The sequence below is a fragment of the Chrysemys picta genome, chromosome 20 (genome assembly GCF_011386835.1).
Source record: "Chrysemys picta bellii isolate R12L10 chromosome 20, ASM1138683v2, whole genome shotgun sequence".
In the NCBI taxonomy this organism is placed as follows: domain Eukaryota; kingdom Metazoa; phylum Chordata; order Testudines; family Emydidae; genus Chrysemys; species Chrysemys picta.
Genome location: NC_088810.1, coordinates 21,982,794 through 22,005,826, shown reverse-complemented (window position 1 = coordinate 22,005,826; position 23,033 = coordinate 21,982,794). Strand labels below are relative to the sequence as shown.

Genomic DNA, 23,033 nt, shown 5'->3' with positions numbered 1-23,033 from the left:
TGGCAGGGCTGTCATCGCGTAGGATGATTTATTGTTTGTATCGTAGCATCTAGGAGCCCCAGTCATGGGCCAGTGCCCCGAGGTGCTAGGTGCTTTGCGGACCGATCATAACAGCTTCCAATCTAACTAATGCTAAGAAAGCGAAGGATTTCTCTCTTGGGGTCGCTCAGTTTCCAGCTGTGGAGGGATCCTGACTTTTCCGTCCCAGCGCAAAGACGGGGACACTGAAATGTTATTTATTATTATTTATTATTATTATTATTATTTATTGTTTGTATCATAGTACCTAGGAACCCCAGACATGGGCCAGCGCCCCAAGGTGCTAGGTGCTTTGCGGACCGATCATAACAGCTTCCAATCTAACTAATGCTAAGAAAGCAAAGGATTTCTCTCTCGGGGTCGCTCAGTTTCCAGCTGTGGAGGGATCCTGACTTTTCCGTCCCAGCGCAAAGACGGGGACACCAAAATGTTTGACTAGCTGAAGGCATTTAAACCGTGGCCAGAAGGACAAAAGCCAGGCAACATCAGAATCCTCATAGGCCTGTCTCACATCACCTCTCCCCTCCGATGCCATTGATTATTTAATCGTAATACCCGTCCCGCCACCCCTTTAACGGTCACTACCCTTGCCAGACCGAGACTTCCCACAGTTTTGGGTTCACTCTCCTCCCTGTCCCCAACTCTTCCACACCCCCTTTCGCTGTCGCTGGGAAGATCCAGTTGTGCCCCAAGGACTCTCAAAATATATAAATAATGTAGAATTTCAAATAGGCAGAAATTACTTTTTGGGGGGTTGGCAGAGAGGAGGAACCAAATGGCTTTATTTGGAAGCAGCTGTAGTTAATTGTGTGTGTGTGTGGGGGGGGGGGGGTTAACCCCATCTGAGTCTGAGCCCAGAATTCCAGATGGACTTGTTACCGTGTAACCAATTGGCGTGGCCTGAGTTTCTGTCAATGTGTGTCATTGCTGTCCTCTGCTGGACAGACTTGGACCTGCACAGGTGTGTGTCATAGACCCTAGAGTGCCACAAACAAAAGGAGATTGAGTTGGCTCATTTGTGTGTGTGAGAGGCCACTGCCTTCTGCTGGATGGACTCAGAGCTGCACAACTGGGTGTCATAAGCCCTATACTGCTAGATGCGGATGATGATTCTGCTTCAGCCCAGGTAGGAGTGGCCTGGCTTTTTGAAGCAGGAGAATTCTGGGTTCTGCTGGGGGTCTCTGCTGTGAAATTCCAAGTGCGGCACAGGGATGGCAGCGAGATCCTAGGTAGCCACAGATTTGTTACAGTCTGTTTTCCATCACGGACCCAAAAAGAGAAGGAGGCAGAGAGGCTGGGCCATGTGTGCGAGGGCGGCCGGGGAGAAAGCACAACTGCGTGATGGTGCTGTTGTCTGCAAACCGTGGGCCAGACCCCCAGCTGCTGCAAAGCAATGAAGTCAGACAAGCCAGACAAGAGCGATCTGGGGATCTGGCCCCTTTCGTTTCCATAGGCAGTGTCCTCACTAAGCCGCCCATCCCTGCTGGGTGATTTAGCGCTGGCAGAGAGCGGCTGAGTCCTCGGGGGCCGCCGCAGTGGGTGACTCAAGTTGAAGTCAGCGGAAGCATTGCCAGAGGGTTCAGTGCGGGGGTGGGGGAGACGCTGGGGTCCCCAGTTGTCGGTGTCATGGGAATGTTCACTGGAGAATAGATATTCCCCCGCCCCTAGCTGTCTCCCTCTCATTTGTTTTTATAATTTTGCCTTTTAAAAAATGAAAACAACTGGAGCATCCTTCCCCTTGAGAGCTTTTCTATCTCTGACTTAAATACCAAAAACCAGCCACCCACCGTGAACTAAACAACCCCCCAACTAGTGAAAAACCAAGGGCAAAACTCCTCTGCTGATTCAGAGCTCTGCTCGGTTATTACATGTATTACGGTAACGGGAGGTCCCGGCTGAGATCGGGGGGGCCCCATGGTGCTGGGGGCTGCAGGGACCCAGAGTGAGACAGGCCCTGCCCTAGAGAGCTCATAGTCTGAATGGGTGAGACGATAGGAAGGTCTGTTAACCCCATTTTACAGATGGGGAAATTGAGGCACGGGGCGGTGAAATTGACTTGTCAAAGCTTGCCCAAAATTCCATTGGTAGAGCTGGGCAGAGAATCCAGGTCTCCTGAAGCGCCGCCAGTGCTCTGACCACTAGCCACCACTGCCTGATTAAGAGGGCTTCAGTCTGGGGGGAGGCAGGAGGGAGTGGGAGCTGAGACGGGGGGAACAGGGAGAAGGAAGGGGAGGGGTTGCTGGGTAATGGGGAGTGATTTCTATGTGTCGAACGGCTCCAGTTCTGAAATGCCCGGCTTAAAATGACACCAGCCCCCAGAGGTAGCCACAGTAGCTCTCTCAGGATGGGCCAGCCAGGCAAGCAGCCTGGGGTGGCCATTCCTCACTTCCCTCATCCTGCCCCGGGGCTTGCGACAGAACATGTAACCCCTCTCCCCCGGGAGGAGCCGGGGACAGCTGGAGAAGCAGCCCGGGAACCTTTAGTTCTGCCTTCCTGCCGGTGACAGCCCCCCCGCTCTGTGCTCAGGCAGCCCGGCCCTGGGCTAATCCCGCAATCCATATCTTCCATTGCCAAGGGATTTCTCTCCTTTCCTTTGGCCTAAGTGCTCAAGTCCTTAAAATGGGTCTGGGCATTAGCCCCCCTCCCTGTGGCCAGCCCTCCCCCCGCCAGTCCATCCTGGAGAGACAGATGCCTGCACTCACAGCCCGACTCCTGGCCCCCTCCCCAGCCTGCCTGGCTAATGTTCTCCTTGTGGGGAAATACCCCTGCGGGGCAGCAGGCAAACGGATGGAGTTACTGGATTTGTGTGCGTTGAGCCCCGTGAGATTCTTATCGTCTTGATCCGAAAGCACGTTCCCTGCTCTTTGTTCTCGCTCTCCATGCATGGGACATTCCCAGGTCCTGTTCTTCCCCTCCCGCCCCCCGCGCCCATCTGTGATGGAGCAAAATTGACTTGCCGCTGCGATGTTCCCGATGCCCCAGACGCACCCGGCGCCTGTCACACCTGTTACAGCACCGCACGCTGCTGCTGGGACAGGCGAGAGCCAGTTCTCTTCCAAGCCGCAGTCTCCAGCGTTACCGGGAGATATTTGCATCCCCTTGTCAGTCTGTGTTTGCCTCACGCTCCCTTTGTAGTTTGCGCTGCTTCTCGTACAGGTTTGGATTCTGGTACGTGGAAGACAGATGCTTTTTCGGGAAGGGGGGGAGGTTGAATTGAAGTGGTGATTTTTTTTCTCTTTTTGCACGTGCAGAAATATGTAAGAGCGTGTATGAGCCTTGAGAGATGGGTTAGATTCCTATACGGGACACTGCCCAGTCACGGATACCCTCTGCCGGTTGGAATCAGAAATACGCAGCTGGGTCATAGTCCCCGTACTGCTACCTGCTTGTGGCAATTTTCCTTTGGCTCTAGTGTTTTTTAGAACACAAGGAGCTGAGTTCTGTTGCTGTGATGTTCCCAGTAGCCACAAAGTGGCAACCGTGGAGAATATTTTGGCCACAGATTTGTTATAATCTGGCATTCCCATAGTATCTTCTCTCCCAGTGCTTCACTGGGCATTTCAAACATTGACAAATGAAGACTCAGAACGGTTCTTTCCTTTGGGAAACGTCAGACGATATATTCATGTCGTACGTTGATGGTGAAATACTTTCTATTCCAACAGTAACTGAGGAGGAGGTTAAACAGCAGCTACCATAGTTAGACATTTTGAAATCAGCAGGTCCCAATAACGTGCATTCAAGAGTTTTAAAAGAGCTGGCCGAGGATTCTTGGCCCATTGGGGACGTTCCAGAGGACTGGGAGAAAGCTAATGTGCCAATATTGGAAAAGGGTAAATGGAATGACCTGGGTAATTATAGGCCTGTCAGCCTGAGAGAAATCCCAGTTAAAATAATGGAATGGCTGATAAGGGAGTTGATTAATAAAGAATTAAAGGAGGGTGATGTAATTAAAGTCAGTCAACATGGTTTTATGGAAAATGGATCTTGTCAAACCAACATATTGTTTTTGTTTGATGAGCTTACAAGTTTGGTTGATAAAGGTAATAATGTTGATGAAATATACTTCGACTTCTGTAAGGCACTTGGCTTGATACCGCATGAGGTTTTGATTCAGAAACTAGAATGATACAAAACCAACATAGCACCCCTTAAATGGATTCGAGACCGTTTAAACGATAGGTCTCAAAATGTCACTGTAGAGGGGGATTCTCATCAGGAGGGTGTGTTTCTGGGGGGATCCGTTCTTGGCCCGACACTGGTTAACAATTCTGTCAATGACCCGGAGGAAAACACGAAATCCTGGCTGATGTAGTTTGCAGGAGACACAAGTTGGGGCAGTGGTAAAGAATGCTGACTGCAGAGTCTTTCCCGTTCTCTGCCCCTCTCTCTGCCCCAGTGACTGGTTAAGTATTTATCTGCAGTGGAATAGCCACTGGGCCAGTGAACGGTGAATGAATTTATAATCCGGGCATTAGGGTGCCCACCTGCCAGGTGGCAGAAGCAGAAACTTAGTTGCTCAGGGAACTTTTACCCTGAAAGTTGAGGTGCCTAGATGGTCAGAAGGGATTTTGTGGGTCGCAGCAGAGCCAAAATTGGGAGGCACCTGAACCCCAGTTTTAGCATGAAGGAGCCGAGGTCCAGAAGGATGAAGTGACCCTCCCAAGGTCGCGCGGTTGGTGGAAGACTTGGGAATAGAACCCAGGAGTCCTGATTCTGAGTCATGTGCATTAACCAAGAGACCATCTTCCTTAAACCTGGAAAACCTGCCCCCCAACACCCATCTTTCCTGCCCATTTTAGGGCATGAGACCTACTAAGATTTGACTTCCCCACGGATTTGGTTTTGCAAACCCTGCCGTCTCCTGCGCCTGGCCAGGGCTTACGTTGATCCCCCCAAAGTAATGGGTCTGTCGTTGGCTGAGGAGGGAATCTCATGAGCTCAGAGCTACATTTTGAGGGCTCTGTGGGTCTTACGGTCTAAGCTGCGCTCTCAGCCACACTGCTGTAATCCAGAGTCGCTGGGCCCGATCCCCCACGTGCAATGCACCAGTGCACAGGGACCCTCGTGGACCTGACAGACACGGGGCTGCTCTTACACTCCTCCCGCTATGGGGCCCGAGGAAGGCCAGGAGAGCTGCCGTCCCGCGATTCGCCCCCTAGGCTGGGAGCAGGATGAGTGCAGATTGCTTGCGCCCGGCCGGGAAGGCCCCCAGCACAGGGGAGATTTGCAGGGGGCCATTCGCACCCTCCCTCCTGGTTCTAAGTGCTGTCTGCCGAGTGTCCTTGAGAATCAGGCCGCGAGAGACCCCCGGTGTGAGCTTTGGGGCAGTTCTTCTCTGGCTCCAGATCCACCCCTGCAGCTGGGAGCTTTCGGGCACCAAACCCCGCAAGAGCCACGGTCCCAGCTTCGGGTCCCCAAGCCCCAGCCCAGGGGCAGGTCTGAAAGCACCTTGGCAGGCAGGTGTTGCCCCCGCCCCTGTGGATTTAAAGGCAGGTGAGCTAGAAGACCCAGATTAGCAACCTCTTTGTGGCCCCACCACTAGAGGGGGACAAAGAGCCACGTCGTGGTTCCACTTGTATCCGGCTAGTGCTGCTAGCTGCCAATTATCAGGTCAAAAAAGCAAGAAAGAGCCAGGTGCCTTGACACAAACCAGCAGCGCCGGCGCCCCCCGCTGGCCGAACTCTCCCGTGCTCTTCAGGTCGAGGAGGGGGAATGCCGTGTTCTACCCAGCGCTGCCAAGCTGTCGCCGAGGCCTGTCTCTTTGCATCTGCCCTTCGTGAGCGTCGGACGCTTCTGCCGTTGGAAATGTCTGTGCTCAGTCGAAAGGCCCGAATGGCCGCTCTGAAAATAGCCCCTGATCTCCTGCCTAATGTAAATGGGGGATGGGTGGGGGATAAAGGGAAGTGCCACGTCCGATCGCGTCTCTGCGCCGGCAGCTCCGGCAGCCCGGCTCCGACCAAACCCCACTGGCGCTCTGCTCAGCGCGATAGCCTGCCTTCTGCCAGAGAGGCGCCGGCCAGGAGCCGGTCTAACTGGGCATCCCATCTCCTGCCGTGGCAGAGCCAGCCAACTGGTCCTTGCCGCCCTGGAGCAGGGCAGTGGGCCCAGCTGGTTGGGTGTCCAGCCATCCCTCGTCAAACTTTGGTCCATCTCATCCTTTATCCCCTGCGGGGGGGGGGGGAAGTCAAATCTTTCCCTCGTGCTCACCCTGACCCTGGTTAGCTGGCGAGATCACAGCCCAAGGTAGGCTGGAAGTGGCAGCGCACAGGGTAGAGAACTGAATTTGGACTCAGGAGACCTGGCTTCTGTTCCTGGGTCTGCTGTGTGACCGGAGACAAATCCCCTCTCCCCTCGGTTTCCCCTTTGCCAAGGGAGATCTTGGGCTCTTTGGAGCAGGGGCTGTTTGTCATGCGCCCAGTAGATCTCGCCGGGTTGGCCCCCGCGTGGGTGAGCGTGTCCTGTCGCTGCCGGCCCGTGCTGTGTCAATCTGAGGCCATGCCGGCTGGAGAGAGGTTCCCCCTGTTTCCTTCGCGCTGTTGGTTTGCAGCTCCTCGTGGGTTATTTCAGGGACCATGTCGAAGCTGTTTCGCTCCCGGGCTTTTAATTGAATCGTGCTCAGCAACAAATCACTCGCAGCTCCAGCTCTGAACTTCGGAGCTGCAGCCAGGCTGCCGTGCCTGTGACATGCCCGGTGATTAGGGGGGGGGTTTGCCGGGAGGGGAGAAATTCAAGCTGCTGCCTTGTAGAAGATACAGTTAGAGCGCAAGGGCAGGGAGGGGCTGGGAGTCCGGACTCCTGGGTTCCATGGCCAGGAATTGAGAACTCTTGGCTTGTGCTCCCAGCTGGGGGAGAAGGTGTGGTCCACTGGTGGTGTAGCCAGGACTCCTAGGTTCTATTTCCAGCTCTGACACAGACGTGCTGGGTATCCTTGGGCAAGTCACTGCCCTGCTCTGTGCCTCAGTTTCCCCGCCCACCTTTCTTTATCTGCTTAGAGTCTAAGCTCTTCCCAGCAGGGACTGTCTCTCACGAGGCGTCCATGCAGCGCCCGGCGCAGTGGGGCCCTGGTTTCTTTTGGGGCTGCCACGCATTGCCACAAAGAAATGATTAATATCCATGTCCTTTGTATTACAATCATCCCAGAGGCTAATAACAATACACGGAGAAAGGAAAAGAACTAGCACTGTAGGGGGAGGATGGAGGGGAATGGCGCAGCCAGGAGAGGAGAGATAGAGAGAATGGGCAGGTTGGGGAGGAGGGACTGAGGCAGGTAAGGGAGGAGGGACTGGGATGGACCAGGAGAGAAGATTTTACCAGAACCTCAATAGGTTGAGAAACAGGAGAGAGAACTTGGGCTCCTGACCCCCAGCCACTTGGCTCCCATGCTTGGGGCAGGCATGTGGAGGCCATGGGGGTTAGACCCCACCCCGTTCCCCTTAGCATGGCCCTCGGTGTCACTTAGAGCAGCCTCAGGGCTGCTCTAACTCACTGCTCCCCATGGCCCTTGCAGAGCAGAGAATGGCTACTGCGCAGTGCGTTCCACCCGTGCCCACAAGGCCCTGGCACAAAGGGGATTCTCAGGGGTCTTCCTCCTACCATCCTCTCCCTTGCTCCAGAGATTAAAGAGGGATCAGAGAGGAAGAAGGACACTCCCCGGCCGCAGGTGCAGCAGCCCTCCCGCCTGTCGATGCAGCGACGGTTCCCCCTCCTGTCTCCGTCCAGCCACTGTTCTCTGAGCGGGACCCTGCCCCATCCAGTCTCTCCAGCCCCCCATCTCTCTCTAGCCCCCCTCTCCTGCTCCAATCCCTCCTTCCCCATCCAGTGTGCAAATCTCTCCCTTTCTGCTCTGCCAAGCACGGCCAGGAGAATCCAAATCCTCTTTTCTCTCCCAGAGAATAAAACCATCCAGGGGGGAGGGGGGATTTTTTCCCCTCTGTATTTTGTTTTATTATTTTATTTTAATATAAATAGAAGTGAAAAACTCGCGGGGGGGTGAAAAAGGCTTAAATTTAAAAGCATCGAGAAGGGGAAGAAGGTGGGGGGGGGGGTGGAGGGATAAAATACATAGGGAAAAAAAGTCTAGCGCGGAGAGATTTAGTTCCATCTGAAAGCTGTCGGCGCGAATAAAAAGCTTTTCTTTGAACCCTGAGTTTAATAGCGAGAGGAGAGAGAGGGAGATTGGAGCGCCAGCCCCAGGGTTTAATCAGTCCTTCGTTTGATAAATAGAGGGAGACAAGGCTTGGAGTGTGCATTTCCCCCCCCCTCCCCGGCAGCCTGCGTGTCTCCTCCACAGCGCTGCTCACTCGCTCGCTTCTTTCCCCGCGCGTTACGCTCCTGTCTCCTTTTCACCTCTCTCTGCTCCTCGTCCCGTGGTCCGGCCGACCCGCCGGTTCTCCCCCGCGCACAGACAGAGGCGTGTGCGCAGATGGCAAACAGGTGCATGGATGCACAAATGGAGAGACACATGCCCAAAGAGAAACACACGCGGACATGCACAAAAGTGTGCACACGGAGCTGCAGACCCACAACCAGAAGGCTACAGAGAGAGCCTCACACACACAAACATGAAGGACCAACACAAACAGGTGTGTGTGCACTCACATAAATGCACAGAAATAGACACGCACACTTGTGCAAATGCACACTCAGCTGGACACACATGCACTAGCGCTCCTGGAGATACACACACAACACAAATGGCAGCAGGACACAAGGCACACGCAGGAAGGGCGGGAGGATGGGGATTAGAGGAGGGGTAGAAAAGTCCAGCCCAGAAGGTGTGAATAATTTATCTCCTGCTGAAGTTGCTGCCGCTGCGCGGGGCCAAGGTGAGGCCGAACACGGCATGCCTTTTAAGCAGCAAACCTTTTGGAAGACAACTGTCTCCTTAGCATAATGGCCAGGCCCAGCGACAAGAAAAGACTTTCAACTTGCGCTGCCGTGGCAAACAGCCAAACTGTCGTCTTCTCCGGGATCCCTCCGCCCCGCTCGACTATCTTACCACCCCCAGAAACCGCGCTGAGCTCAGGGTTCTTCCTTCCCAGCCATCCCCGTGCCAGGGGGTGAAATAAAGACCCTGTGGCAAAGGGCTGGTGCCGTGCCCTGGCCCCGCAGCGTATCCTGCACTGAGCCCGGTCCCCCGGGTCAGACGAAAGCGTTTCAGTCCCCGTGAGCCTGAACTATTGCGTGCTGCCGGCAGGGGGCTGGAGAGGCCGAGGGACCCAGCGATGCCCGAGGCCAGCACAGTGGCAGGGACTTGGCTTGGCTGATCCAAGCCGGAGCGGAAGACGAACCCCCGCCCCCCAGGGTTGCCCTATGCTGCGGGGGGCACAGGGGGATGAGGACGTGTGTCCACGCGGCCCCCGCTTTTAGCTTAGGTGCCTGCCCATTGCCAGGGAGGACTTGGTGCTTTAGCGCCTGCCGGCCAGTGTTTCTTCAAACACTACGGGGGGAGGGATAGCTCAGTGGTTTGAGCATTGGCTTGCTAAACCCAGGGTTGTGAGTTCAACCCTTGAGGGGGCCACTTAGGGATCTGGAGCAAAATCAGTACTTGGTCCTGCTAGTGAAGTCAGGGGGCTGGACTTGATGATGTTTCGGGGTCCCTTCCAGCCCTATGAGATAAGTATATCTCCATATATTACAGGGTTATTGCTGCTGGGGGGTAGGGAGCAGTAACCCTGGCTCAGGGCTGCCACTAGCCCACTCTCCCTCCACCCCAGCAGGCTCACAGGAGCGGGGACTGGCTGGACAGTGACAGACACGGGAGCTGGAAAAGCCCCACCCATCTCCTCTTCCCACCATGGCCCTTCTAGGATCCTGCTCTGGGATGGCTGGGGGCTGGACGGCGCGTGCTGTAGCCTCCCAGCACCCCAGTCTGACAATGTCCCCGGAGCAGAGGGGCTGTAGCTGCATATCATTTACATATGCAGATCAGGCCGGGTGATCAAACAGCAGCATAGCTGGTTTGGATCTGGGGGTGGGGGTTGAGAGCACTTTTAAATTCATGTTCCCTGCGTAACACCAGCTGTCTGAGGACCGTCCCGAGAGTCACTCATAACCCGTCAGCCTTCGCTGCATAAGGCCCCGGGACCGGGTGTTGCCACATCCTGGTGGACTGGGGTTATTCTCCCAGCTCAGATCGGATCCGTTTGCCCGGCCAGCGCTGGCTTCCCTCCTGGCTTGATCTACAAGCTCAGACGCTCGGGAGCTCAAGTGCCGCAGCTCAGCGTGACTAGACAGACGCTCGGCTTGGTGCCACCGGAAAATTCACCTGCGTTGTTTCTGCCCGTTTTTCTAAGTGGGGTCTAGTGGGCTGAGACCGTGGCTGGCAGCCAGGATACCTGCATTCGTGTCCCAGCACGGGCAGGCAGTGTGAGCTAGTGGTTAGAGCAGAATATTGGGAGCCAGGACTCCTTGGTTCTTCTTCCCAACTTGCAAAAAGTGTGAGCTATGATTAGAGCAGGGACTTGTTAGTCAGGATTCCTGACTCTGCCCTGTAGCTTTCTGCCAGTCATTTCCCTTCACCGTGCCTTGATTTCCCCATCCCTTGGGCAAGCTCTGCCCCTCCCACGGAGGATGAAATGGTCAAGCTGCCTGGGACGTTTTCCCACCCGCTCCTGGTGTGGTTCTGCAGCTCCCAGCAGGCTTTGAAGAATCACCTCTCCTGGTCTGTTTGTTGCGGTCAGACCCTGGTGGGATTCCTGCTGCGTCAGCCTGGCCCATGGTTTGTGATGTGCCGCTAAGTGGCCAGCAAACTCAGTTCGGTGCTGACTCGGCTGAGTTTTGAAGCCGGGCTGAATAACCTCAAACCAACCCCCAGAAGCTTCTCACAAGCTTGAGTCTAACCAACGTCCTCCCGGCGCTGGCTGGATCCAGACGCACACGCTGTGGAAATGTAGAATAATCACCGATTGTCTTAACAGCCATCCCTAGAGGCCCTGAAACCCCACTGCGCTAGGTGCTGTACGGACACGTAGTTAGAGACACTCCCGAGCTCAGGATCCAAAGACCTGAGGCAAAGGAAACAAGTCTGAGGCCCGGAGCTGACCCATAGACAGCCCCTTCCAAGGTTTCCAAATTCCTTTCCGTGCCACGTGGGCAGGAAACCGAACCCCCTCGGGACGTTTTCAGGGCAGCGGAACTGCGCTGGTCGCTCTGTGAGCCCGTGGCTAGGGGACGAATCCGGCGTGTGGGCGACGCAGACCCGAGGCGCTGCCCGGCCTGGTTTGGGGTGAGGGCGGATGACAGTTCTGCTCAGAACCGGGTCTCATATCCCCAGCCGCCCTCTAACAGAGCGTCTCTCAAATCGCCTCCCGATTCCAGGAAACCCTGCACCGGGCTTTGTGGGAGGCTGGGAGAGCTCCGAGACTGGGGGCTGTAAAGCCAGCGGCTTCACTCTGCAATGCACAGGGAAAGTCCCTCCTTGCTCCGGTTTCCAGCCTGAAGGTGTCTGTCACTGTACCACACTTGTTGGCCCAATAAAAAGATCTCCCGTGATCTACCTCAGCCATCAGTTTCCCTCCAGGATCAATACAGCTGCAGGGGTTTCTGTTATTCTAGCCTGCCCGGCTGAGAGACCTTCATAAATAACTATCATCTCCTTGTGCTTCTGGAAGCGTCGCAGAGCACGCGTAGCGGGATTCCTAAACAGCACCAAAATGCAGCCACCTCTGGGGGCCGCGCCGCAGCTCTGAGGAGGGGAGCTGAAGGACAAGCTGTTTGGGGCAGGGGGTGTCTGGGTTTGCACAGCGCAGTGCACCTGGGGTCCTGGCCCAGGAGTGGGGCTGCTAGGAGCTACTGCAGTGCAGACAATAGCCAATGATAGGTGTCCCGTTTGACCCGGCCGGAGCGACCAAGGGCAGGGGAAGGCCTCAACCCAGATCCGCGCGTCACCTCTGCTCTAGGAAGGGATGAGCTGGGGCTACTGCTCTGTCTCTTGCCGAGAGCCCCCGGGGCACAAGCTGGGGGGGTTGGCCCGCCCCCAGGGCATTGATTCTGCCGGTGCTCAGAGGAGCAGAGCGCCTCCTGCTGGTCACCAGCACCCACCGGCCAGCCAGCCCGGAGCCTCTTCAGCTCCTGAGATCTGGGGGGAGTCCCACGTGCTGTGACCTCCCCTCCTTGGCTTGGCTGCCTGGCCCCCTCCCTGTCCTGCCTCTTCAGGGCCACGGGGGCCTAGAAGGGCCGAGGTTAGCAGGATGCCGAGACTGGGCAAGAACAACCAGGAGGGTAAATGGGCATCGCTCCGTAGAAACCAGCGGGGCAACAGATGCCCAGGCACTGCGGCTCGGGCCCAGCGGGCACCTCTCTGCGGGCCCCGGCCGTGCCCCGACGAGGACAAGGGGAAGCGGGAACAGGGCCCAGACATACGCCTCCACCCTGCTGGCGTTTCTCCGAGGGGCTGGGGCTGCGTTCGGCCAGCAGAGCCGGAGCGAAAGAGACCAGCGCCTTGCTCGGGGCCGGGGGCGCCGGCGCGTTTCACTGCGGCTCTTGGGGTGGGTGCCGTTTGTCTGATGATGATTTCCTGGTGGGGGAGAGGCAGCTTTTAGATGGCAAATGGAATTGGCCAGGCTGGCCGGAGCGATGGTGGGTCTAACCCAGTTTCCTCCCGCCGCCCAGGCAGGGATGTGCGTCGCCAGCCTCTGGTCCGTGCACCTGCTTAACGCGGCTGTGAAGAGATGCTGGGGGGTTGCTCTGGGTCTCGCTGCTCCCTCCCCCTCCCCGCGCTTCTTCGCTCTCTGATCCCACTCGCTTCTCCTCCCACCTGTCTCGCCCCCCCTTTCTCTCACTCTGATCTCTCTTCCTCTTTGATCTCTCTCCTCCTCACCCCCAGCCTGTCCTCTCCTCCCCTCTCTTTCTTTCCTTCCTTCTTTCCGGAATCGCTTTCCTTCCAACCCCCCCCCCTCCTTTTTTCTCTGCCTCTCATCCCCCACCCCCCCTCCAGAAATGCCATGCTGGGGTCTGTCAAAGATCAAAGCGCCCCCGTGAAATCCCATTGATTTGACTGCAAGGCCCCAGATCTCCGTCCGGCCTCTCAACGCAGGGCAGAGCGGCTGGGGCCTGGCCAAACCCTTCTCACTCGCATTAAAGAGCAAGGGGGGGCGGAGAGGGCCCTGGGGAGCCCTGACGGGTCACCCCACGGCCCCAGGGATGCGGGAGGGGGCCCATTACATCTCCCTGGTCTCATCTCCATCCGGCTTGCCCTAGCGCTGTCTCGCATGAACGCCGTAGCCTCGAATGCACCCATTCCAGCCACCCCAGCAAAGTGCCCTTAGCGCTCCCCTCCCAGACAGGGGCAGCCGAGCCCTGCGGCTGGCTGGGAGACCTCTGCAGAGCTCAGCAGGGCTGGTGAGACGGTCGGGGGGTCCCAGGACCAATCCCTAGCTCTTATCATCCGTAGAGCTTTACGAAGGAGGCCAGCCTTATTTTACAGATGGGGAAATTGAGCTCCAGAAAGGGGAAGCAATTTGCCTGAGGTCTACTCCGGTGCTCCAGGCACTAGGCCACACTCTCTCCCCCGGCCTTTCCTTGAAGAAGGGCAGCTGAGTCTCCAATGACCTGGGCTCATTACATGGTTACTAGCCATATGGAAGCACCTAAAAGCCCACGGTCAGGGCCCCATGGTGCTAGGAGCTGCGTGTGCATGTAGTGAGAGACAGCCCCCTGCCTCAAAGAGCTTGCAATCGAAATAGAGAAGACAAAAAGGGCAGAAGGGGAAACTGAGGCACAGAGCCGGGGCGTGACTTGCCCAAGGGCTCTGGGATGAGAACTCATTTTATTTGCTTTCAGTTCTTCCCTCCCCTTCCATTCCTAACCCAGCCTTTCACCTGCAGCAAGCCCCCACCCTGGGTCACAAGACAGGCTAAAACCCTGTGCTCCATAGCCCAAGCCCAAGCTGCTTGCAGTAGTAGGCTGTTATCCTCTATGTACACCAGTACATGGGGCACACAGGGGTCCCTTTTATTAGCAAGTCCGAGAACTCCCTGGAAGGGTCATGGGAACTAACAGGACTTAGCAATCCGTATAGCACAAGTACATCTATGCCTGTTCCAGTCACCCCTCCGATTGCAGTGTAGACACACCCTTAGTCCCAGACGAGTTGCACCACAACCATCTGACCACGTCAAACGCCACAATCCCTGCACCAAAGCTCCAGCGCTCAAAGCTGCCCAAAAGATTGAGCCACGTCTTTCTCTACGAAATTAACAGGAATCAGGTGTCCAAATCCCCTAGCCTGCTTGGAGAACCTCACTGTGCCAGCTTCACACTGCATTGGTTACCCACGACCCCTCAAGGTCACCTTCTGCTACAACCTGGGTTTGTGGCCGAGACCAGCCTTTCATCGGTCCTTTCCACATGCCCAGTCCAGGGCTCGCTGTGGGGGAAAGGATCACTGGGGTGGTTGGAAATGTTATTTTTAATATATTCCTCCCCTCCTCTCCCCCCCCCCCCCCCAAATAAATCAATCCTGGAATCAGCCTGGTTGCTCTTTCTCAGAGGGGACAAACAAGGAGTCCTAGATCCTAGCCTCCTGCTCTAGCCACTACCCCGCACTCCTTCCCGGGACCGGAAAGAGAACCCAGGCATCCTGATGTGTAGCCCCCTCCCCCCCAGCTCTAACCATTAGACCCCAGGGCAGGCCGCTCTCTGGGCAGGGACCGGCTCCTTCTTCTGTGTTTGTACAGCTCCGAGCGCCCATGCCAGGGGCTCCGGGGCCCTGCAGTAGTAATAATTAAGATATGAGCAGAGAACCCAGCCAGCTCCCCGTAGTTGCCAGGACTCTGCCGGGGTAAAGACTCCCTTGTAAAGCCAAGTGGTGTGTGTTCGTACAGCCCGAGCGGCGGGAGCCCTGCTCCGTGCCTGGGGCCCGCCACGCCCTAGGGAGGCCACAGACAATAATCAGAGAGAAGCGGCAAAGAAACCGCAGCTCCCCCCCTCCCCGCCTCCTTCGTCTGTGCCCCCCACCCAGCTCCAGCGTGGCCCCTTGCTGCCTTTCAGAACCGCAGCTGTCTCCAGCCAGGCTGCCAAGCTGCCGGGGCCTTGCCAGCTCCTCTTCCTCTGGCGCGGGGCTCGGCCTGCTGGCTGGTGCCAGCTTGATTCACTTCAACGTGCCGCTTTCCCCCAGCCCAGCCTCGCCTGGAGGCTGGGAAGTGTTGAGATTCCCCCACCCTGAGCCTCCCCGTCCCGCTGTCGATGCCCGGTAGCCCCCGGGCCGGCTGTGAATTCGCTGCCACGTGACCAGCTGCTGTGGTGGAAAGATGCGGCTATCGATCGCCCTGGCTGGGCAGGGGGATGCCAGGGGGGCTGGGAACCCGGGGCCCCGGCTGGGTTTAGGTCCCACAAGGTGGCTGTGGACAGGGGCGGCCGGGCCCAGCCGGGGGGCGAGAGGGAAGGGGCTGGGTTGTGGATGGTGAACGCCAGCCCCAGGCAGAGCTCGAGCAAACTACACGCTCATACACGTACACAGCGTAACGCAATCCAGATACGCACACACACACACACACACATGCAGGCTGTCCACGACACACGCACTGTAGACAGCCTAATACACTCATGCACATCGACCCACACGGTACACAGCATAACACACAACCTAGCTACACGCAGACATACAGGCTCTACACAACATAACACACTCACTGGCATGTAAATAACACAACCTAGGTGCACGCTCATACACAGGCTGCCCACAACATACACACACACTGTACACAGCATAACACACAACTAGATACACACACAGGCGGTACAAAAGAGAACACACACGTAGACACACACTGTACCTCGGAGAACACACAACTAGGTACACACCCGCACCCTCACAGGCTGCACACAGCATAACACACGACACAGACCCTTGTAATGCACATGGCAGACACACATTCACACACGTAAACAAAACACACAGACCATACACCCCCCCCTCACACCCGCCCAATGCCCCTGGCAGAACACACAACCTCGAAACACGTTCACACATGCCTTCAGCACCTTTTTACACGAAACACCCGCTGAGCCATTCTGTACACAGCACACGTTGTGGTGCAACAATCGTACACAGTACAACAGCGTCACTCCCACAGAAGGCACGCATCGTAACACCTGGCCCAGACACAGCTTCACACGGGCTGTGCACAAACCACACACACACACACACGGGACCAGGCTTCCAGAGTGCCCAGCACCCAAAATGCACCCAGCGCACCACACACTTGGCAGCTTCTTTCTGCTCGCCTACCCCGCTGCTGACCTCAGTGCTCCAGTGCGGTGCTAGGGGGCGCTGTGCTGCAGGGAGCTGGGGGCTCAGTAGGGGGCGCTGTCCCCTCTGGCTCTGTGCTGACCCCAGTGCGGTGCTAGGGGGCGCTGTGCTGCAGGGAGCTGTGGGTGGGGGCTCAGTAGGGGGCGCTGTCCCCTCTGGCTCTGTGCTGACCCCAGTCCGGTGCTAGGGGGCGCTGTGCTGCAGGGAGCTGTGGGTGGGGACTCAGTAGGGGGCGCTGTCCCCTCTGGCTCTGTGCTGACCCCAGTGCGGTGCTAGGGGGCGCTGTGCTGCAGGGAGCTGTGGAGGGGACTCAGTAGGAGGCGCTGTCCCCTCTGGCTCTGTGCTGACCCCAGTGTGGTGCTAGGGGGCGCCGTGCTGCAGGAAACCGTGGGGTGGGGGCTCAGTAGGAGGTGCTCTCCCCTCTGGCTCTGTGCTGACCCCAGTGCGGTGCTAGGGGGCGCCGTGCTGCAGGGAGCTGTGGGTGGGGGCTCAGTAGGAGGCGCTCTCCCCTCTGATTCCCCAGGACCCCCCAACATTACTGGTGGGAGAAGCTGGTCCCGGTGCTCAGTGCCGTGCAGGGTCCCTCCCTCCCCAGGGCACTAACGCTCATCCTCTCTCCCTTCCCAGTTGTCCAGACCCGGTTCAGCGAGGAGCCGGAGGATCAGACCGTGGTGGCCGGGCAGAGGCTTGTCCTGTCCTGCGTGGTGCTGAACTACTCCGGGATCGTGCAATGGACCAAAGATGGCCTGGCGCTGGGCATGGGGCAGGGGCTGAAAGGTACTGACGCTCCGGCCGGGGCAGGGAGGGGAGGCGCCCAACCTGCGGGTCGAGTCGGGCTGATCCATCGCTTCCCTGTCGCCCTGCGCCGCTGGGGCGTAGTCTTCTCGGCGGCGATGGGGCTGGAGTCACAAGGCACGAGCAGCAAATCAGGGGGGCACGACAGATCCACCCACTGCCCTTCTCCCTGCAGGCTGGGCCGGGGGAGCCCGGGCAGGCCTGATTCCTGGCTCTCCTGATGTTAATATGAATGGAATAAATGGGCCCTGAGAGTCCAAGGTGTTAACAGGACCTTGTCACTGTCCGGGGAACACCCAGGGTGACTCCGACAGATTCAGGTGCCAGCTCCGGTGATTCCCAAGCCTGCTGGCGTCCCGCCTTCCAATGCCAATTTCTGGCAGCCCATTCCTTTCCCCTCTGGGCATATCCAGGTTTTGTTCCTTCGCTGCCCCACGTCTCCTCTGTCCCGCGCTCATCCGTCCCTCCTGCCCCGCTCTTCCGCATCTCCTCCCTCCCGCGCTCATCCCTCCCTCCTGCCCCGCCCTTCTGCGTCTCCTCTCTCCCGCGCTCATCCGTCCCTCCTGCCCCGCTCTTCCGTGTCTCCTCCCTCCCGCGCTCATCCCTCCCTCCTGCCCTGCCCTTCCGCGTCTCCTCCCTCCTGTGCTCATCCGTCCCTCCTGCCCCGCCCTTCCGCGTCTCCTCCCTCCCGTGCTCATCCCTCCCTCCTGCCCTGCCCTTCCGCGTCTCCTCCCTCCCGCGCTCATCCCTCCCTCCTGTGCTCATCCCTCCCTCCTGCCGTGCCCTTCCACGTCTCCTCCCTCCCGCGCTCATCCCTCCCTCCTGCCCCGCCCTTCCCCATCTCCTCCCTCCTGCCCCGCTCTTCCGTGTCTCCTCCCTCCCGCGCTCATCCGTCCCTCCTGCCCCGCTCTTCCGCGTCTCCTCCCTCCCGCGCACATCCCTCCCTCCTGCCCCGCCCTTCCCCGTCTCCTCCCTCCTGCCCTGCCCGTCCGCATCTCCTCCCTCCCGCGCTCATCCCTCCCTCCTGCCCCGCCCGTCCGCATCTCCTCCCTCCCGCGCTCATCAGTCCCTCCTGCCCTGCCCTTACACGTCTCCTCCCTCCTGCTCCGCCCGTCTGCATCTCCTCCCTCCCGCGCTCATCCCTCCCTCCTGCCCTGCCCGTCCGCGTCTCCTCCCTCCCGCGCTCATCCGTCCCTCCTGCCCCGCTCTTCCGCGTCTCCTCCCTCCCGCACTCATCCCTCCCTCCTGCCCCGCCCTTCCGCGTCTCCTCTCTCCCGCGCTCATCCGTCCCTCCTGCCCCGCCCTTCCCCGTCTCCTCCCTCCTGCTCCGCCCGTCCGCATCTCCTCCCTCCCGCGCTCATCCCTCCCTCCTGCCCCGCTCTTCCGCGTCTCCTCCCTCCTGCCCCGCCCGTCCGCATCTCCTCCCTCCCGCGCTCATCCCTCCCTCCTGCCCCACCCTTCCCCGTCTCCTCCCTCCTGCCCCGCCCGTCCGCATCTCCTCCCTCCCGCGCTCATCAGTCCCTCCTGCCCCGCCCTTACGCGTCTCCTCCCTCCCGCGCTCATCCCTCCCTCCTGCCCTGCCCTTCCTTCGCTCAGTCTTCCTTTGGGCCCCCCGCCCCCCCTCCGCCACACACACGCTGGGGGGAGCGGAGTGCCGTTACTTGGGATAACAGCACCACCTGCTGAACTATATGGAGAGAGGGAAAGAGGCTGGCTGGCATCTAACATGTGGAAAGCAGGACAGAATGAATCCCGGCCGTAACTCCGTTGATTTCCATAGAGTAACACCCGGGATTCTTTTGGCCCATTCTCTTCCTACACTCTGAATTCTCTTCCATGCTCCAGGGTTTTTATTAGCTCCAGAGGAGCCACCTCTTTTTAATCACAGGACAGACTTAGCCTGTGGAACCGACTGCCACAAGATTCTACGGGGTGCTAGAGGTTAGCACGATTCGGGGTTTCTGCAGATAAGAAGACAAGCTGTCCAGAAGCCACCGGCTACCTGGTATTAGGAACAAATTAACGTGTCCTGGGGCAGGTTATTCCAGAATTAATAACAGTCCCTAGCTCTTATTATCTGTAGGTCTCAAAGTGCTTTACAAAGGAGCGCAGTGTTATTATCCCCATTGTACAGATGGGGAAACTGAGGCATAGAGAAGGGAAGTGACTTGTCCAAGGTTACACAGCAGACTAATGGCAGAACTGGGACCAGAACACAGATCTCCTGAGTCCCCATCCAGGGCGCTAGCCACTAAGCCACACTGCCTCCTGTTATGGGGGCTCTTACACTTTCCTCTGAAGCAGCAGTTGGAAACAAGATACCAGGCTAGATGGGCCCCTGGTCTGCCCCAGCATTTCCTATACTTCTGTGTCTTTCAGATGAGATGGAAAACGGTGGTCTCAACCGCTCATGCTCGTTTAAGATCCCACAGCACCTTTATAACCTTGTTCTCCTGGCCCCATTCCAACTCTGTCAGTAACATTCTAGCTCCCACTGTGGTTTCAGTTCCTCCCTTGCTGTCCTATACTGTTGTGCAGCGTTGCTATTAAACCACTGCCGTGCCCCACCCCAGATACGGTTGCATTTCAGTGCTTGCTGAATGATTCCCATGTAGCGTTGCTATGTGGCGGTTAAACAGCTGCCACGCACCACCTCTAAGAGGGCTGCATTTCAGCACTGGGTGAGCAATCCCTGTGCAGTGTTGCTGAGTGGCTGTTAAACAGCTGTCATGCTCCACCCCAGAGGTGGCTGCAGCCATTCCTGACGTAGCTCGTATGTCATCGTTCACATCTGTAAAGGGGTTTGGGATCCCAGGGGATCGTCCCTTGAGCCGTCTCTAGTGCCTCCTAGCGGTGCCATGTCCCTTCAGTCTGCACATACCCTGGTGCCACTCCAGGTCCCGTCGCCTCACTGTCTGTCCTGTCTCTTCCTGCAGCCTGGCCGCGCTACCGGATCATCGGCACGGCAGACTCCGGACAATACAACCTGGAGATCACCGACGCCGAGCTCTCGGATGACGCCTTGTACGAGTGCCAGGCCACAGAAGCAGCGCTGCGCTCCCGGCGCGCCAAACTCACCGTCCTGAGTAAGGGGCTGCCTGCTCCCCCGGCCCGTCTCCTGCAGGGCTCTCCCAGTCCCCGGCCCCTCTCCCTGCAGTACAGCTGGGCCCGGCTTTGGACTAGGCGCTCTGCTCTGTCTCTTGTTGGGTTCTTGCAAAGTGGCTCACCAGGGTGACTCTGGGTTGGTTCTGTGACGGGAGACTGGCAGGGAGCAGTGAGGGTGACACGCAGCGGGGGGCGCTCTCCCCTTTGAGTCCATGTTGATGCCGGTGTCCCCTAGTGAACCATCCTCCCTGCTCCCCGCAGCACAGCGCCCCCTAGCGCCATGATGGGACACTGGGGTCAGCGCTGCTCTAGAAGGGAGAGCGCCCTCTACTGAGCCCCCCACCCCGCTCCCTGCAGCACAGCGCCCCCTAGCGCCATGATGGGACACTGGGGTCAGCGCTGCTCTAGAGGGGAGAGCGCCCCCTACTGAGCCGCCACCTCATCCCTGCAGCACAGCGCCCCCTAGTGCCAGGCTGGGACACGGGGGTCTGCACTGACCCAGAGAGGAGAGCGCCATCTGCTGTCCATTTTCCGCTGGGGACACCCACTCAACAGACCCAACTCATGGCCGCTTCTCCAGAGGAAACCTGGGCCCACAGCCCCTCCCTTGCACTAGCATGGCTGCCGGCAGCTGTTCCCTCTTGGATACCCCAACTGTGGGAGGGGATCCCCTTTTCCAGCCTGCCCCAGAGCCTGGGGGCGCGGCTTGTGCTGGGTGACCCTGATCTCCCTGAGCGCTTTCACCAGCCTTCGAAACCAATTCGCTCGAAAATGAAATGCCAAGAACGTGGTGGCGGGCGCCGGCTCCGCGGGCAGTCGGGAATGCCGCTCCCGCAGCCGCCTCCCCGAGCCCTCGCGGGTCCTGGCTGTGCCGCTCACTTTAATGCCTTCATCTATATGCGCGCCGTGGCTGAGTTACTGCAGCTGCGGGTGCCGTAACTTTGATTTCCCTGACTTTTGTGCCTTGTAAAAAGCCGCAATCGAAATGTTGCATGAATGGAATTTGGGGCTGATTTTTTTTTCCCCCTTCTCTTGCATTGAAATTCTTATTCGAACGCCGGGAGAGAAAATTAAAGGGAAGGCGCGAGGGGGATGCGGCTGGATTACTGAATGTGCAGCTGCAACGGCAGATTTCCTCCCGGTCGCTCGGGTTCTGGGGCGGGTGGGCCCGGGAGCAGTTAGAAAGGCTCGTGCGATGACGCGTTAAAGGGCTGGGGGGCTTAAGAGAGGGGGAGGGAGGGTTTGGGCAGGGTCTGAAGGATTCGGGGCTGTTTGGAGCTTGGCCCACTACCCCACACGTGCATCTTCCTAGCTCCGTGCACCGGGGGCTGCAGGAGATGGCTGCGCTCCCCTCCATGACTCAGTTAAGCCGGGCGAGGGTTTCGGGAGACCGCGCGGGGGTGAGGCCGGGCCGTGCAGGGAGGTAGCGAGCCAGAGGGAATCGTAGGGCCGGTGTCCAGCAGCCTCTGTTAGAGTGAGCCCAGCCCAGCCCCATCTCTCCTCGGCAGCTGGGGCACTTTGCCGGTGGGGTGTCAGGCCAGCAGCCGGGTCTTGGCACCACCAGAGCCCAGCTCTGAGAGGGGCCGAGCGGGGATGCTGCGCAGAGGGGGCTGGGCAGGACTGACAGCTGTGGGGACGCGCTCGGGGCCCACGGCTGGGGCACGCGGAGACAGGCTGGGAGAATCGGACACAGGCTGAGATTAGCAGATGCCGGCGGTGGGGGCCGTTAGGAAGGGATTCTTCCTCCCCTTGCCCACCCCGTGGCCCTGCCGCCCGGTCATCCAGGTGCACTAGGGGAGGGCTCTGAAGCCCTGTGACAGGACGCCTGTACAGTCAGCGGCACGGGAGGGGGTTGGATACCCTGGGCTTCTGGAGAGACAACAAGCAACCCCGTCCTTTCAGCACTGGGCCCTGATTGTGCCCCCTACCCAGGGCAGGGCGAGGTGACGGGATGTCTGTCCAGACTGGCGCTCTCACCGCCAGGACAAAACCAGCCTGTAAGCAAGAGCACAGAAGTCAGGGGCCAGGGTCTCAAACCAGGGTCCCGAGCGAGTTGGCTGGGGGCGGGGATGCCCTGGATCTGTGCGAAGAGGAGAAACAGAAACCGAGCAAGCTTTTCCATCCTTTTCCGCTCTTCCCTTCCTCCTGCACTCCCTCCTCTAGACGCCCATTATGCATTTGCATAACTGCAGAGAACCTCCCCTGGGGCAATTTGAAACCAACGGGGCCTTTCTGACACATTCATCTAGGCTCCCGCTCTGCGGGCGTGTCAGAAAAATCCCATCCTACCTGCAAACAAACGCATTGTCTTTCCAGCCAGTACGCCAACCCCCGCCCCGCCCGCCGCAGGTCCCGGAACTTTTACAGTGCACTCCGGGGACTGCATCTGCAGGCGAACAGAGAAGAAAGCCATACGCTGTCACTTTCGCGATGGAAGGGGCCTGTGACGGCTCCCACCCACCCTACCCGCAATCCTGCCTGCTTCATGTGTAACGGCGGAAGGTTGGGAGCTAAGATCTTTTCTTGATGGCCCAGTTTCCTTCTCTTAAGGTTTTGTTCTTAACTCCAAACAAGGCCGGCTTCTTCTTTTATTTTTATTTTTAAATTAAGCCCTAATAAATCAGTAATGGGGCTTTAGAAATCAATCACAAAGTGGCTTCGTACAAAGAAAAGCAACTTCTCCAGCTCCGCTTCCCGGTTGACAATCAGCTGTCAAAGCCCGACGTCACTTACAAAGAGCCCGCGAGCAGGCCGGTGTCTTTTTTTTGTGCTGCTAATCAGTTTCCCTTTATTAGAGCATCATCAATTTTTCAGTGTCACGCGGCCTGGATTCATTAAG

The 23,033-nt window shown here is 58.0% G+C and overlaps 1 protein-coding gene across 1 annotated transcript in view; it reads left to right on the top strand.

Moving 5' to 3' along the window:
• KIRREL1 (kirre like nephrin family adhesion molecule 1) overlaps nt 1-23,033 on the top strand; it is an 81,078-nt gene that overhangs the window by 42,881 nt on the left and 15,164 nt on the right. The window contains exons 2-3 of the mRNA XM_065574581.1: nt 16,922-17,071; nt 20,026-20,175. Of these exons, the coding sequence (XP_065430653.1) occupies nt 16,922-17,071; nt 20,026-20,175 (300 nt within the window). The remainder of the gene's footprint in view (nt 1-16,921; nt 17,072-20,025; nt 20,176-23,033) is intronic.